The 13,723-nt window shown below is 39.3% G+C and overlaps 1 protein-coding gene across 1 annotated transcript; it reads left to right on the top strand.

Annotated features, from left to right (window-relative positions):
* The first annotated feature begins 1,117 nt into the window (after positions 1 to 1,117).
* Positions 1,118 to 12,221, top strand: kiaa0040 (KIAA0040 ortholog). The gene is made up of 2 exons (XM_088085455.1): positions 1,118 to 1,320; positions 7,697 to 12,221. The coding sequence occupies exon 2, from the start codon at positions 8,343 to 8,345 to the stop codon at positions 8,676 to 8,678; it is 336 nt and encodes a 111-aa protein (XP_087941581.1). The 5' UTR covers positions 1,118 to 1,320; positions 7,697 to 8,342; the 3' UTR covers positions 8,679 to 12,221.
* Positions 12,222 to 13,723: the final 1,502 nt, after the last annotated feature.

The following is a 13,723-nucleotide window of genomic DNA, read 5'->3' as shown; positions in this document are numbered from 1 at the left end:
CTTACAGGGACACACACTAAAACCAAGAGTTGAAGACAGAGGGTGAATACAGGTGTCCAGCACTAACAGTTCGAAGAAAAAAGTGTTTTTGAATATTGAAGCATGTTCTACTATAACTCAAAATACAAGTATGACCCTGAAAATGAGCATAATAGATCTTTTTTTTTTTTTTTTTAACTTAAAAGGAAATTCTAGTTAATACGTGACCTAAATATGCAGGACAACATAATCCACTTTTTGAGTTACTGTATGTCCGCAAGCACACATCATACTGTCTGTGAGTACAGTATTCAAGTCAGTGCACTTTAACTCGTGACTTCCCCTTTCAGAGGAGGAGAATAGATAGACTGCTACTTAATGTCAGCAGAACACTTTTCTCCTCTTTTTTCTCACTTGAATAAAAATCCTCTTTTGCTCGACTGAACTGAAAGGGCACTGACCACAATGCCACAGGCGCAGTTTGTGTGTGTGTGTGTGTGTGTGTGTGTGTGTGTGTGTGCATTTCACATGACCTCACTCAGATCTTAACTGCATCTGACTCTTACACCTGGTGGTGCTCACAACACACACACACACACACCCACACACACACACACCCACCCACACACACACACACACACACACCCACACACACACACACACACACACACACACACACACACACACACACACACACACACACACACACACACACACACACACACACACACACACACACACACACACACACACACTTTAACAGCCTTCGTTTCCCCTTTTTTATTTTGGGACTCTGACATGGGTGGAGTGAGGTTGAATTAATTTAGTGCTATTATGTAAAATGCTGCAACTTTGCCTGTAACTTGTGTTGCAAGCTTTTCAGATCAGTGCATGCAGTAAAGGAGCCTTTCTTTTAATATTCCAACACGGAGTTTGTTTTGAGACACATTTAATAAAAGCAGCATCTCATATTCAGTTTACCTAACTTTCCCTCCCGGCTGACATCACTCAGCGCTTGTGTGAGTAAAGCAACCACAAGAATCCGGTTACCCATGTAGGAAACATACAGACAGAGGGCCCATTCTTACACAAAGTGGGCAGGGTGCAATGACGTTGTGACCAAAACACACACTCACTCAGAGGAGGAGGAGGAGGAGGACGGGAAACAAGGGCAGAGAGGGAAACAGGAACAGAAAGTGAAGACTTGTCAAGATGTCTGGGTGAGGGGGACCAGAACTGAGCAGAAACCAGATGCCAAAACAGAAACAACAGAAGTTTGAGCAGCTGACTGGATTAGACAGGAGGGGAGAGCTGACCTGCCACTTCACATGTGCCTGCGGGGTAAGGTGCCGCTTTCAAACAGATCTTGAGCGCCAGCAACTTGAAATACCTTGAAACTGTTTCGAGTGGTTTATATAAGCTGTTGATGCTTTGCGTTGTGAAAAAATGGAGCAAAAGTGCCGCTACTGTGGCAGACTCTAATTTTTAATTTTTTTTAAGTGTTGCTTTGCTATGTTTAGATTTGATAGGATGCTTGACAGGTTAGAAAGACAAGCTGGTAAATTTCTTCCTAGCTTTAAATGATGCAGTGTCATTTTAACATGCTATTCCATTATTTGATTCAAAAGTCCCAACAACCTCTATATTTGCTGCATCAGTAACTGAAAATAATTTTGCTATTCAATGGATCTTTTCTTGCTCACGATGATGGTTTCCTCCTCCTGCTCTTTCTTTAATAATGTCCTCCTCTTTACTGATTTCACTCAGTCAGGATCGAGTTGACACAAGTCTGAACTGTCATGGGCTTGTGCACTTGCTTACTGCACTCCTCAGCAGGCCTGTCGTTAAGTGAAACAGCTGCACTTAAAGATCCAAGATAGCTCATGTTTTCAGTAAAAAAACAAAAAAAAACAAACGAGTATGGCTTTAATAGTTGGTGTCTGACTCAAGACAAACTGTCCAAGTGTTGCATGTTAATACTGACTGATGAGCGATCTGCTCTGACCGTGTGCTCGGGGCAAGTCATTAAAGATTCCTGCCTCGCCTTCTGTCACAACTTTGTCTTCTAGGTCGCACATGTTCCTGAAAAAGCAGCAGGGGCTAACTGAGTGCAATCATAACATTTTTTCTCAGCCCCTTCCTGGCTTTGTGTGCCCCAGAAGTAGCCTTTTCCTGTATACGACTGACTCTAGGAGAGCACAATGTCATGAGAAAGTGAAATACCCACAGTCAGAGTCTCAGAATGGCATCTCAGTGACATGATATGAAGCAGGGAAATATTTAAAGCCTTAGTCAAAATGTATTCACAATTTATCTTTGGTATAAGCATGACTATATTCTTATTTTAAATGACCTCTCTACCTTTAAACCACAAACTAACCTCAGCTCAGACATGCACCATCAAAATTAGATGTGTGAACCACCTCTGTTCCTGTCAGGACCTGCTGAGAAAGAGGCACAAACTGGCAATCTAAGAAAAGTTTGAACACCCGAGTGTGAAACTACCTGAACTGGAAAATTAGAGCTGTACCGAATGTCTTTTTTTTTTTTTTTTTTACAGATGTCTTGTGAATTTTTCAAATAAAGCTTCAACTTCAACTTTCTTATCATCTAAAAGAATAATTGAAAGGATTCTCAAACAAAACCCTCAGTTTGAGTCATTGCATTGGATAAAGTCAGGGTTTTTTTGTTGTTGGTTTTGTTGTTCAAGGGCTACTTTGCCGATTTTCAGACAGCTTTGCCTCATAATAATGTGGGTCACTGCTCAAACTATTGATTGTACTTTTGCATTTTCGTATGCCCATCACAACGGACAAAAAGAATATAGAGTGTAGACCAAGAGAGAGACCTGCCCCTCTCTCTCATATTCAGATCAAACATTAAAACTGGGCAGTGCTGATCTAAAATAAACCGAGATTCTGCTGCCTGTTGTTATTGCCTAAAATGTCTTCAGAAACATTTAGTGCACCGTTTGCCTGCAACACAAGAATTTGTGGACAGGATGTGTGCGCCATACTGTTTCCTGTACTGTAAAAACAGTGGCTGAAAGTATTGACATTAAACGGTAAAAATACAAGCTACTGATCAAATATGAACCAAGATTCTTTCACTGTGTTGCCTATTTTTTGCTTCAAATGCTTTCAGAAACAAATTCTAGCTTACCGTTTAACTGTAATTCAAGATAGTTTGTTACCTGCCAGCCACCATATTGTTTCATGTGTTGAAACTGACACGCTGACATTTTCTCGCCCGCCAGTGAGAGCATTTACTGGTACGGTGTGCACAGTGAACTCTGGTAATTATAACTTTTCTAACTCTTGGACAAAACCAAAAGTCACAGCCCTTTCTGCTGTTCAGTTAGCACCAATTTCAAAAGTACCTGCATCTTTCTCCTGCATAGACAGCCTAGTTATATGAATAGAACATATTTTCAATAGTGAAATACTTCTTTCAATCAACTTTCTTAAATAAATAAATGTATCCCAATTTCACTGCCATAAAATGCTGCTAAACCTCTCTGTTAATACAGAGAGAGCAAACTGTTTTAGATCACAAGTACAATGTTTCTGAAAGGCTAAACATATGAATTTTGGAAATCAAAATTCACAACATGTTTTTTCAAGAAATCTTTTATCAATAAATTTTGACTTTTGGACTTAAGAACACTCTAAAGTTATTGGAAATGTTGGATCACACCAGTCTGAAACAATGACAGCCACCACTAGGACATAATTTTACCAACAGTATGATACTTATAATGTCAGTATAGCATAATGTTGACCAGCAAATGTGCAGAAAAACTGGGATTACATCAAATAAATAGACATGCAAAAATGTCAGTCTGATGAATAAGATCCTTAAATTATTTGGTACAGTTCTGTAAAAATTAGTCTATTTCAATAAAATAAATAATTATTCTGTCTTGCCTTTATGTGAGCACTAGAACTGGCACAGTATCAGATTTTCACTACACAATTATTGTGCCCAAAAGAGTTCACAATAATGATTATTCCAAAGATATCTATATCTGAGATCAGTCAAATTCATCTTCATCCTTGTTTATTGAGTGTTATGTCTCTTTTTTTGGTAAGTTATTTACACCTAAACTATAAGTGGAGAGAGGTGTGGAGAGAGTCTTTAGCTTTAACTGTACAGTTTTGTAAAAAGAGAACATTTACATGGGTAGTGAAAAGGCTGGCAGATGGTGCTGGAGGAGGGAAACAAATTGGGAACACACACACGTGTATTATTAACATGATATCAATATTTCACATTTAAATATTTATGTTGTCATGGATAATAGTACATCGCCACACCCTTACTGACCCATCAGATCACAGCCTGACGATCTATGATCTGTTTTTACATTTTCTCTGTTTACTGGGAACACTGCAACATTATTAGACATAACAATGATTATTCTTCCTGACCAGAGACTATAATTATCACAACACTTGGAGACTTACACATTCAATTTAATGACTTTACCGCTGATACATTATTAGTCATCTCTTTCATAGAGCTCGATCACACCTCCGTGCTGCTGCCGGCCTTTGTCTCTCTTCTACAGACTTATTGTTCAGTGACTCCGGCCTGTCGTGTTGACAGTGTTTTCATAACGTGAGGGAGATCAGAGTGTACACAAAGGTGCTGCTGCTCAGCCAAGCTCATCACAACAACAACATGTACCTACAGCAAAGGAAATGACCAAGAATAATGTGGCAGTGACATTGTGGCTCTCAACAATGTGCACAGTCTTTAGTGTAGTTTAAGGCCAAGTTTCCATTCAAACACAACAAAAAATTTAAATGGCATTTCCAGGAAAACGGCAAAAGAAAATGAGTTCATGCATGTTTCTGTTTGTTACTGATATGCAACTATAAGGATTTCAGTGCAGTGAGATAAACAGTTGTAGGGGTGAAATTAAACCACTGCAGAAGAGGAGGATGCAACAAGATGACAGTCCATGCATTTCTGATATTTTTATCTTTTTCCTTTTTTTGTCTCTAGAAGAGGGGCAGCTTGAGTGCGGTTAAGATCACATGCTTCATGTACGCGTTGATTTCTCCTAAAAGTCTGTTTCTATTGCAGTTTGCAAAATTTGATATGATTGATACCCTTGCATTTCTACCCCAGTCAAGATTTTTCGGGATATTTCTCCTATTTTTCCCTTTACATTTTTATTGAGCAAATTTAAGACAAGCCTTTGGCATATGTTGACAGTGCTTTACTTGCAAACCTTTGTCACTGATCACATTTCTACCTGTTGTAATAAGTTCGAACAACAAGAGTAACTGGAAACCGAAATCCATACTTCCATTGTGTTAACACTGATCACTGTGACAAAATAAATTAGACTCAAAGACTTCACAGGGTTCAACAGTAATGGTCAGAAGTGTACTTGCCCAAAGCCGACTTTAACTTAACCCTGTACAAATGTATTTATTTATTAGCTGAAAGCAGAACAAAAGTTCCAGTAAATTGCTGTTTCATCTTTAAGTAAATGAAATATTAGCCAGTTTTATCCAGTTTGCTCTGATTTGCAACAAACTACAAAATACATCGTTGCAGTTTTGCTCACATCCTCTACTGTCACACAACTAACTCCTGTTTCCAGGATAACTGAAATGCTTGCTTGTACCTCATCTCGCTTTGTCTTTAGCTGCCACCATTTTCTCGTAAGTGCCTGATCAGTACTGCGCATGTTCATCTCTCAACAGAGAGAGAGAAGACAACGTGTTTAATTCTTTTTTGAACCACTTGCCCAATCAGGCAAGAGTTAGATTTACTAGCGTGATGCAGCATTTTACTTGCCCCAAGCAATCCTTATTGTTGAGCCTTCAGTCAGTATTTGAGTTGTAACAATTTGTCAGTTAATGTATTGTTCACTCAACAGAAAATTAATTAGAATTCATTTGCATTATCATTTAATTGTTTAAGTCCTTTTTCAAGCAAAAATGTAAAAAAAAATAAATAGTAAATTAAATATTTTAGGGGTTGGAAATGTTGGTTGGACAAAACAAGACACTGAATGAAGTCACTTTAGGCTCGACTATTGTAACAAGCTCTCTCACAACTCATTACTTTCCAATGTTTGTAGACCAAACTATTATCTGATAAAATAACCTACTGATTAATTGGTCACAAACATATTTATGAGTTGCAGCTCTAGTCAGTGTACATACTTCAAACGTCTGTGTGCTGTTGATATAGACCCTTCTCCCATGATGCAATGCACAAAGACATGGTGGAGCGTCTCCAAGAGCACATCAGAAACCACAAAATTATGATTGGGGTTTTCTATAATTGTGTTTAACTGGAAGTCACATTCTGTATCACAGTTTGATTACCTTTGCAAAGCACACGTATCACATCATTTCCTGTTCGTACAAAACAATGAAGCATGTTGGGTTCTTGCGAACCAACTGCAAAAACAAGTACACTGTAAAGATAAGTATGTAGTCGCTGGTGATGGTTGGCCTAAAATGCAAAGCTACATATGGGCTCTTGTACTCACAGTTAAAATAAAAATTAAGAAAAAAAAAATAGATTTTTAAAAAAATAACCAAATATTTATCACATAATCAGTCACCATATTTCACAGTTTAAATATTGTTATTTTAGAGCAGCTTTTTCTGAACTCTCACTTTGACGTTTCAGACGACTGTCTTCTTAGCTTTAAGCGCTCGGCTTCCTGTTGAGCAAATGAACAGGAGGGAAGTTAGCGGGCTGTCTGCGGGTAAACCAATTTCACACATGAGACGCAACGCACGGTGACAGCAACGCCGAATCTTTTTGCTCTCCAATGCAGGTGCATCTTCCTTCCTCGCTCTCTCTCTGTTGCTCTCTCTGCCTGAGAAGCAGCCAAATGTGAGATGAAAATCTTTTCTCCCTCCTGCATCTAGAATACAAAGAAGCTCTGTAGCCGTGAGCTATAAAGAATCTGGGGGACATACTTGAGTCAAATGATGTTTGAAATCATTTGAAAAACTATAGTTGTTTTACACCGTTTAAATAAAGATGTCGCCGCAAGGCCTCAGACTTAATCAGTCTCAGAGAAAAAGGGAACGATATTACTTTTACTTCCGTGGCAGAGTTTTCTGTTGCAGACCTTCTTCGCCCACTGAAGCACCTCGCCGCGTGTTTTCTTCTCCAGGAGAGCTGTTAGGAGGAGATTTCATCCGAGGCCAGAGGAAAATGTTAGAATCGGACATTTATGAAAACTTAAGTCAGAGCCCATCAATCTCCTCCAAAGGGAGCCATTAGTCGAATATATTCAGATGAATCTCCTGCAGCAGGTCTCTCTCTCCTTTCTGTCTTTTTTTTCCCTAACACTCTCTGTCTCAGCGGGACTCTTAGAGAGATTGGTTACCTCTATCGCTGTCTGGCCTTCCCTCAGACACAATCTCCCTCTCCTCCTCCTCCTCCTCCTCCTCTTCTCGCTCTCTTTCTCTTTCTCTTTGCCCCCGTCTTCCTCAGTGGGACTCTTAGAGAGATCTGCCCTGAATCCTGAATGACTCCTCTGCAGTATTAATGAGGGGAAAGCTGAAAATCTGAAGCTGACTCTGACAAAAGGGGGGAGAGCAGGAGTAGAGACGTTAAAGACAGAGACAGAAAGATGGATTGGAGGCATGGAGGTGGAGAGAGGGAGGAAGAGCTGTCTGCAGAAACCAAAATATCTGTCCATGTTCACTTTCTCTTCCTTTTGTTTCCACAGACACACCCACATTTAACCACCTCGCTGTGAAACCAAACTGAAAGCCAGAGGACGAGAAGACAAGAGAAGACTCTGGAAGAAAACAGTTTGTGGATTGCCAAGCAGCGTAAACAAACTAAAGAGCAGATTTTCATCAAGATCATCACAACCGGGCGCTTTCAAAGAAAACCTTGTTGTATACAAAGCTGGTCTTTTTTGATTTGTTTAAAGAATGCGTTGGCTTTGTAACCACCTCACAGGACACTTCAAGGAAGGAGGCACACATGAAGTCAACCTCCATGCTTCCAGCGTTTCCATTTAACGTAAACAAGCCTGAGCGCACACACCAGCCTCATCAGATTAACTCTGATCTTTAGAAGCAGAAAACAGGAGCACATGAACGTTCAGTGTATCAGACCTGACAGCTGTTGGGTCGCTGGATATTTGATGCTTTGTTGAGGGTGAAACTTCATATCTTTAAACTTTAAAGCTGGAACCAGATTACGTCAAAGCACTTAAATTAACACCATATCTTGTGTGTCTCCAGCCACCTAATATGCTCATTTACTGACTCGCAAACTTCTCAACCCTCTGAAGGATTTATTAAAACTTTACAACTGCCAGAGAGCGTCAATTAAAAGGAGTCACAGTTCCGTATCCGAAAGCCATGGATGGGAGAACAGACAGCATCCAGGAGTTTTTCAACCAACTTTGGAGTTTCGCTACAGACAAACACAACCAGGGGGTCTACAACACAGTCTGCCTGGTGGTCCTCCTGACTCTCCCCCTGCTCGTCCTCCTCACCACTTTCGTCGTGTGCTGCCACTGCTGCTGCTGTCGCCATGCCAACAGCTGCTGCTGCTGCTGCTGCTGCAAAGACGCCATGGCAACTGCAAGGTCAGAAACGAAGAAGAAAAAGAATTCGGCCAACACCGAAGACTTGTGGATTTCTGTAAAGACGGGGCCGATGACGCCTGACAGGGTCGCCCTGGCCATGGTGTAAGAATTTCTGATCTTGGCTCAGCTGGTGTCGTGGAGCTGACGGGGCGTCTCAAAAGCATTATACTCGCACCAGCTTGGACTCGGCAGACATTTAAACTAATTGGAAGAACCTCACTTTGTCATGGGCACAGATTTGGTTGTAAATAGTGTACAGACTAGAATATTTTGTATTCATATTTGTTTACAACATTTTGTATGAGCTTTTTAGTGTGTGGTACATAAAGGAAGAAATATGCAGAGGCATTTATACCTGCAAATGTGTGTGTTTGTGTGAGTGGATTACAGAGAGTGTGTGTGTGTGTGTGTGAGAGAGAGAGAGAGAAGTACAGAGTTATTGAGAGCACTTTGTTCTTAGAGCTCCCATGTGAAATTCATTGCATCTGTATTTGGGAAAGAACCAATTTAAGGTCTGCCCAGTGCTCAGATGGCTGTAACACTGCCTACTTTTCACATTCAGGCTGCAATCTACACTCATGATTGATGCTAACTTTCTAAAAAAAAAAAAAAAAAAAAAAGTCGCTGTTGTCCAAAAAGTTTAACTTGCAGGATGTAAAAAAAAAACTTCTATCACTTTCATTTCTATCCTGCTTTCTTACTTTGCTTGCTAGTGTGGGCCGCAGGAGAGACACTTCACCAAGGTTTGGTTTTTGAGTGCTGCAGTATTCAGGTCAAGTGAGCCTTATAGGCACAATTCATAATCCATATGTAAGCAAAAGTACAGAAAAGTAAAACTGAAATCTGTTATCCTTTCTCAAATTCACTGACAGAATATTTTAATGCACAGATTGACGCAATTATCAGTCAGTAATGTTAATTGTTACGGTTTTAAAAAGTAAGTTCTTTATCTTTCAAAATGGACCCTTTTCATCTTTTTTGTGTCTGTGTGAGTAACAGAAACAACAAATTTTTAAATTGGTCCCGTATTGATCGAGAGGGTTGCAGTCAGCAGCAGCAGAAGATGCTGCAATGTAATCACTGGAGCATGTTTGAACTGTCGATTTACATCCACTTAAAGTGTTTACGATCGTCACTGACAGGATCAGATTATTATTCTAAGTGTCTGATAACATTATGGAAAGAATCCTACAGAGATAGACCCTACATCCCTTGTGTTGAACCAGCAATGGCCTCGAAATCACTATCTGCAATTTCACCACTCTCCATTTAAATTAAGATTGATTTTAGAGTGTATAGCCAGCATATTTTCACAGTTAATTGGGTGAATTTGGTGAGTGTTGGAACAGTGGAAAGGCGAATCAGGACAAAGTTTTTTTAAGAGTTTTATTTTGATTCTGTTGACTTTGGATGAAGTGTGTTTTATTATGATAAAATTACTGCTGCATCTTTACTCTAAAGCTGTCACTAGCACATTTTGAAGTGTAAAGGCCGTTATACCAAGAGCATTTTTTGAAAGGAGGTTAATTTTTTTGAGCTTTTGCACCACAAATAAAGGCATCAGCAAATTAAATGTGGAATGGACGTTATATCACAATGTCATGAAGATGGCAGACTTGTTGCAATTGTTGCAAATTAACAGTGTTGCCAGTATGATAAGTTAAAAATAGTTTTAATTTTATTTAATATATTTAGGTTTTGTTCATATGGGCCTAGTTATTTTTTACTTCAGTAATTTACAAAATGTACATTAGGGGTGGGAATCACTACCAGGGGCCCCATACGATACTGTCCCAATACTTCAAAGATACAATACTATTGCGATTTTAAATGTTTGAAATTGTGCTGAATATTGCAGCTACATATATTGTGATATACTGCAACTTATTACCTTTTTTCAAATGCAAATTCTGTTCCCAAAGGAAAACTTGTCAACATCTGTCTTATTTAAAATGGTAAAGTTTTCAGTCTGTTCATCATCTCACTCAAGTCATTTTTATCGCAACAAAATGTTGAAAATCTAATCGACTGAAAAAGCAACTGATTTTATTATTCTAGTAAGCTTATTTGTATTTGCAAGATCAATAATTTCTTAAATAAGAAAAATTGATTATTGGCATCCATATATCGATATAATATTGCAGAGTCCGCACACTAGACTATGCTCCCATAAATGCTCTTCATCAGACTGATGAAGAGCTAAAATCAGATCTTTGAAACTAAATATTTTCGGGAACATAGTATAGCATGCAGACTCTGTTTTTTATTCTGTTGTCTGTCTCTGGTCCAGCACCTAGTTTTTAGTTGTGTGAATGTGCATTTTTAGATTATTTTTTGTGGCTTTTTGCCTATTTGACAGAAGACAGACAGAGTGAAGGGGGAGAGAAAGAGGGAGACAATACGCAGCAAAGGGCAGAGGTCGGACTCGAACCTGCGGCCACTGCGATAAGGACATAGCCATTGTATATGGGATGTCCGCTCTACCAAGTGAGCTACTGGAAACCCCTGTTTTTCCAATCTTTTCAATACAATATTGCCACACAAAATATCACGATCCTACGCTGTATTAATTTGCCCCCACTTCTACTGTAAATACAGCTGCATTTTATTACATTTATTTGGAAAACAAGCATAATAATAATGTAATCTCTAAGTTAAACTATGAACTATGCATGTGAACATCTATACATGTGAACATACCTCAAAGCTGTGCAGAGTATTCAAAGCATAACTTATTTTTACATATTTTAAAAATTTTCAGAGATGAGAAACACTGAAATAATCAAATGATTCGGGCTTCAAGTGGATTGCGCCTGAAGGCTCTTATTTTTTTAAGTGTGTGACATCTCAAAGCCCAATTAGGCAGAAGCGTCTCAGCAGTATCATCATGTTCAGGCATTAGCTTACACTGCCACTAAGTTGATCTTTTTGCTCAAGTGCTGCTGGGAAAACAGGCCCCGACTCATTTCATTTCTGCTCAGACACACACGTCCCCATGTGGAAATAGGGGTTTGTCTCTACTGCTTCATGTTCAGAGAGAAAAACTGCTTGTTGGGCTTATTTGAAAGCTTGCCTCACAAAATAAACGCCTCTCTAGAAATGCATGATCAGTAATAAGCATTATAACCCACACTGAATGGTTTGCCAAGAAATGACATCATCGACATGTTCAGGGGCCAGCTGAACAGCTCACTGCGGTTTGTGTGTCAGGCAGAAACCCCCAGTCAGTTTACAGAGTTTCTATTCATTACACTGAGTGGGTTGAGTTTTCTTAACAGCATTAATATTGTTATAAAAATGCTCAAAAAAAGGTAATATTAAAGAAATAACTCAGCAATCTGGAAAATCTGCTTTCTTGACGGCAGTCAAACGCCACTTTCATGTCTTTGTGGTAAATACGTAGGTGGTTAGCGTAGCTTAGCACAAAGACTGGAAACAGGGGAAACAGTTAGCCTGGCACTGTTCAAAGCAGAATAATAGTTAAAGGTTTTATTGGTAACAGTTTAAAGTAGACAAATAATTTTAAAACAATTAAACATCCACAGAGCTTTTACATATGTACAGAATAAGAGTATTACTTTTCATTAAAAAATACATTTATGTGGTTCTAAGTAAATCCTTAAATAAATTTTGTTTGGTCAAAAATTGATGTTTTGTTTACCGCTGTGTAAGATGTCTGATGTTTGGGTTTTTTTAACAAGAGAGAGTGAGCCAGTGGTATAACAGTGTTGGTATCACACCGTATCTCTTTGTCATCAGTAAACAGCCTGTTGGGGCCATAGACTGTATATAAAGATGGAAAACATGACTGCTCCCCCAAAGTTACTTTTAGATCTCAATCGCCCCCTGGTGTCTGTCTGCAGTATAGGTCATAAAGCCCGCCCCTCCCAGTTAGTGATTAGGATATATGCCAAACTAAAAACTCAAAGTACACGCCAAATAAAATCTTTCCAAAGCTTGTTTCTGTCACTGAAGGTACTTCTCATCACCCTGATGTTTGTTCAAATGACCGTTTTTATAAGTGGGGTTTGAATGAGTTATTCAGTTCTACAAAAAGGGGATTTCCCACCATGACTGACAGCTATGACAGCCAATCCATGCACTTATATTCAATGGAGCTGCTCGTGATTGGTCGGAAGGGTGTTTTGGCTGGAGCTCCCCCGCTGTGGATATCGCTACAGTGCAGACTCCGGCTCTCAATGACATCACGCTCGCAAGATGGCAATGCCCGTATATCGGATATTTTAACCTCACTTAAGCATAGCAGGGGCAAGAGGGGGTGCATAATCCATGTTTATCTACAGTCTGTGGTCGCTACAGTCAGATCCACCTCTCACTCCTCTACAGCTTCAACCTCTCATTCAAATATGGTCAATTAGGGCTCTGAAAGCCAAGGTGGTGATGGCCGAAATGTCAAACTCAAGCTTCAAAATGCGAGTTCACAAACCAATGGGTGACATCACGGTATGTCCATTATTTTATACAGTCCATGTATTAGGCCACAACACCATCGCACAAATTCTCTATTGCAAATGTATAGCATAATCACGCAAAACAAATCCATTACCCTTACCCAAAAGATTCAGTAGCTGATTGAGTCCTCCTGTCCACTCAAACATGAAATATGCAGGTTGTGCAACAAATTGACAACCACTTGAGCTTCAAGCAACAGTGGTGTGATGACGTGAATACAACAGAAGGGGGGAGTGCAACATCTAGTGTCCAATTTTAGCGAAAGCAAAAAGTTTAAAAATGGAAAATTCCCACTGTGCTCAGATTATTTGTAAAGAAAAAACAGATGGTTTTCTGTTTATATTCAATAATTCATACATGAAAGCTCATATTATTTCTAATTCGTTACATTTCAGTTCCCTCTCTGCTGCAATCAATTACCAGCCGACCATGAGCTACTGATACTCATTATCAGATTCTCAGTACATCATGTTTATACAGTCCTGTTCTATAAATTGATGCTGAAGTGTTGGTTGCATTAATGAGACCATTTTCTTTCTGTGAACATGTTCACACCATCCACGCTTTCTCTTGACACCTGTTAAGCAGTCCTCATGATGTTGAGCCTCACCGTGTTTTGACACCACTCGCTTTGAACAGATCTTATTATATTTTCTAGAGGAAGTATGTAAAACAGCT

This window comes from Plectropomus leopardus, chromosome 12, assembly GCF_026936395.1.
Source record: "Plectropomus leopardus strain MGB_pleo_1.0 chromosome 12, ASM2693639v1, whole genome shotgun sequence".
NCBI lineage: Eukaryota > Metazoa > Chordata > Actinopteri > Perciformes > Serranidae > Plectropomus > Plectropomus leopardus.
Note: the sequence above shows the minus strand (reverse complement) of the source record. Positions and strands in the feature narration are given on the sequence as shown.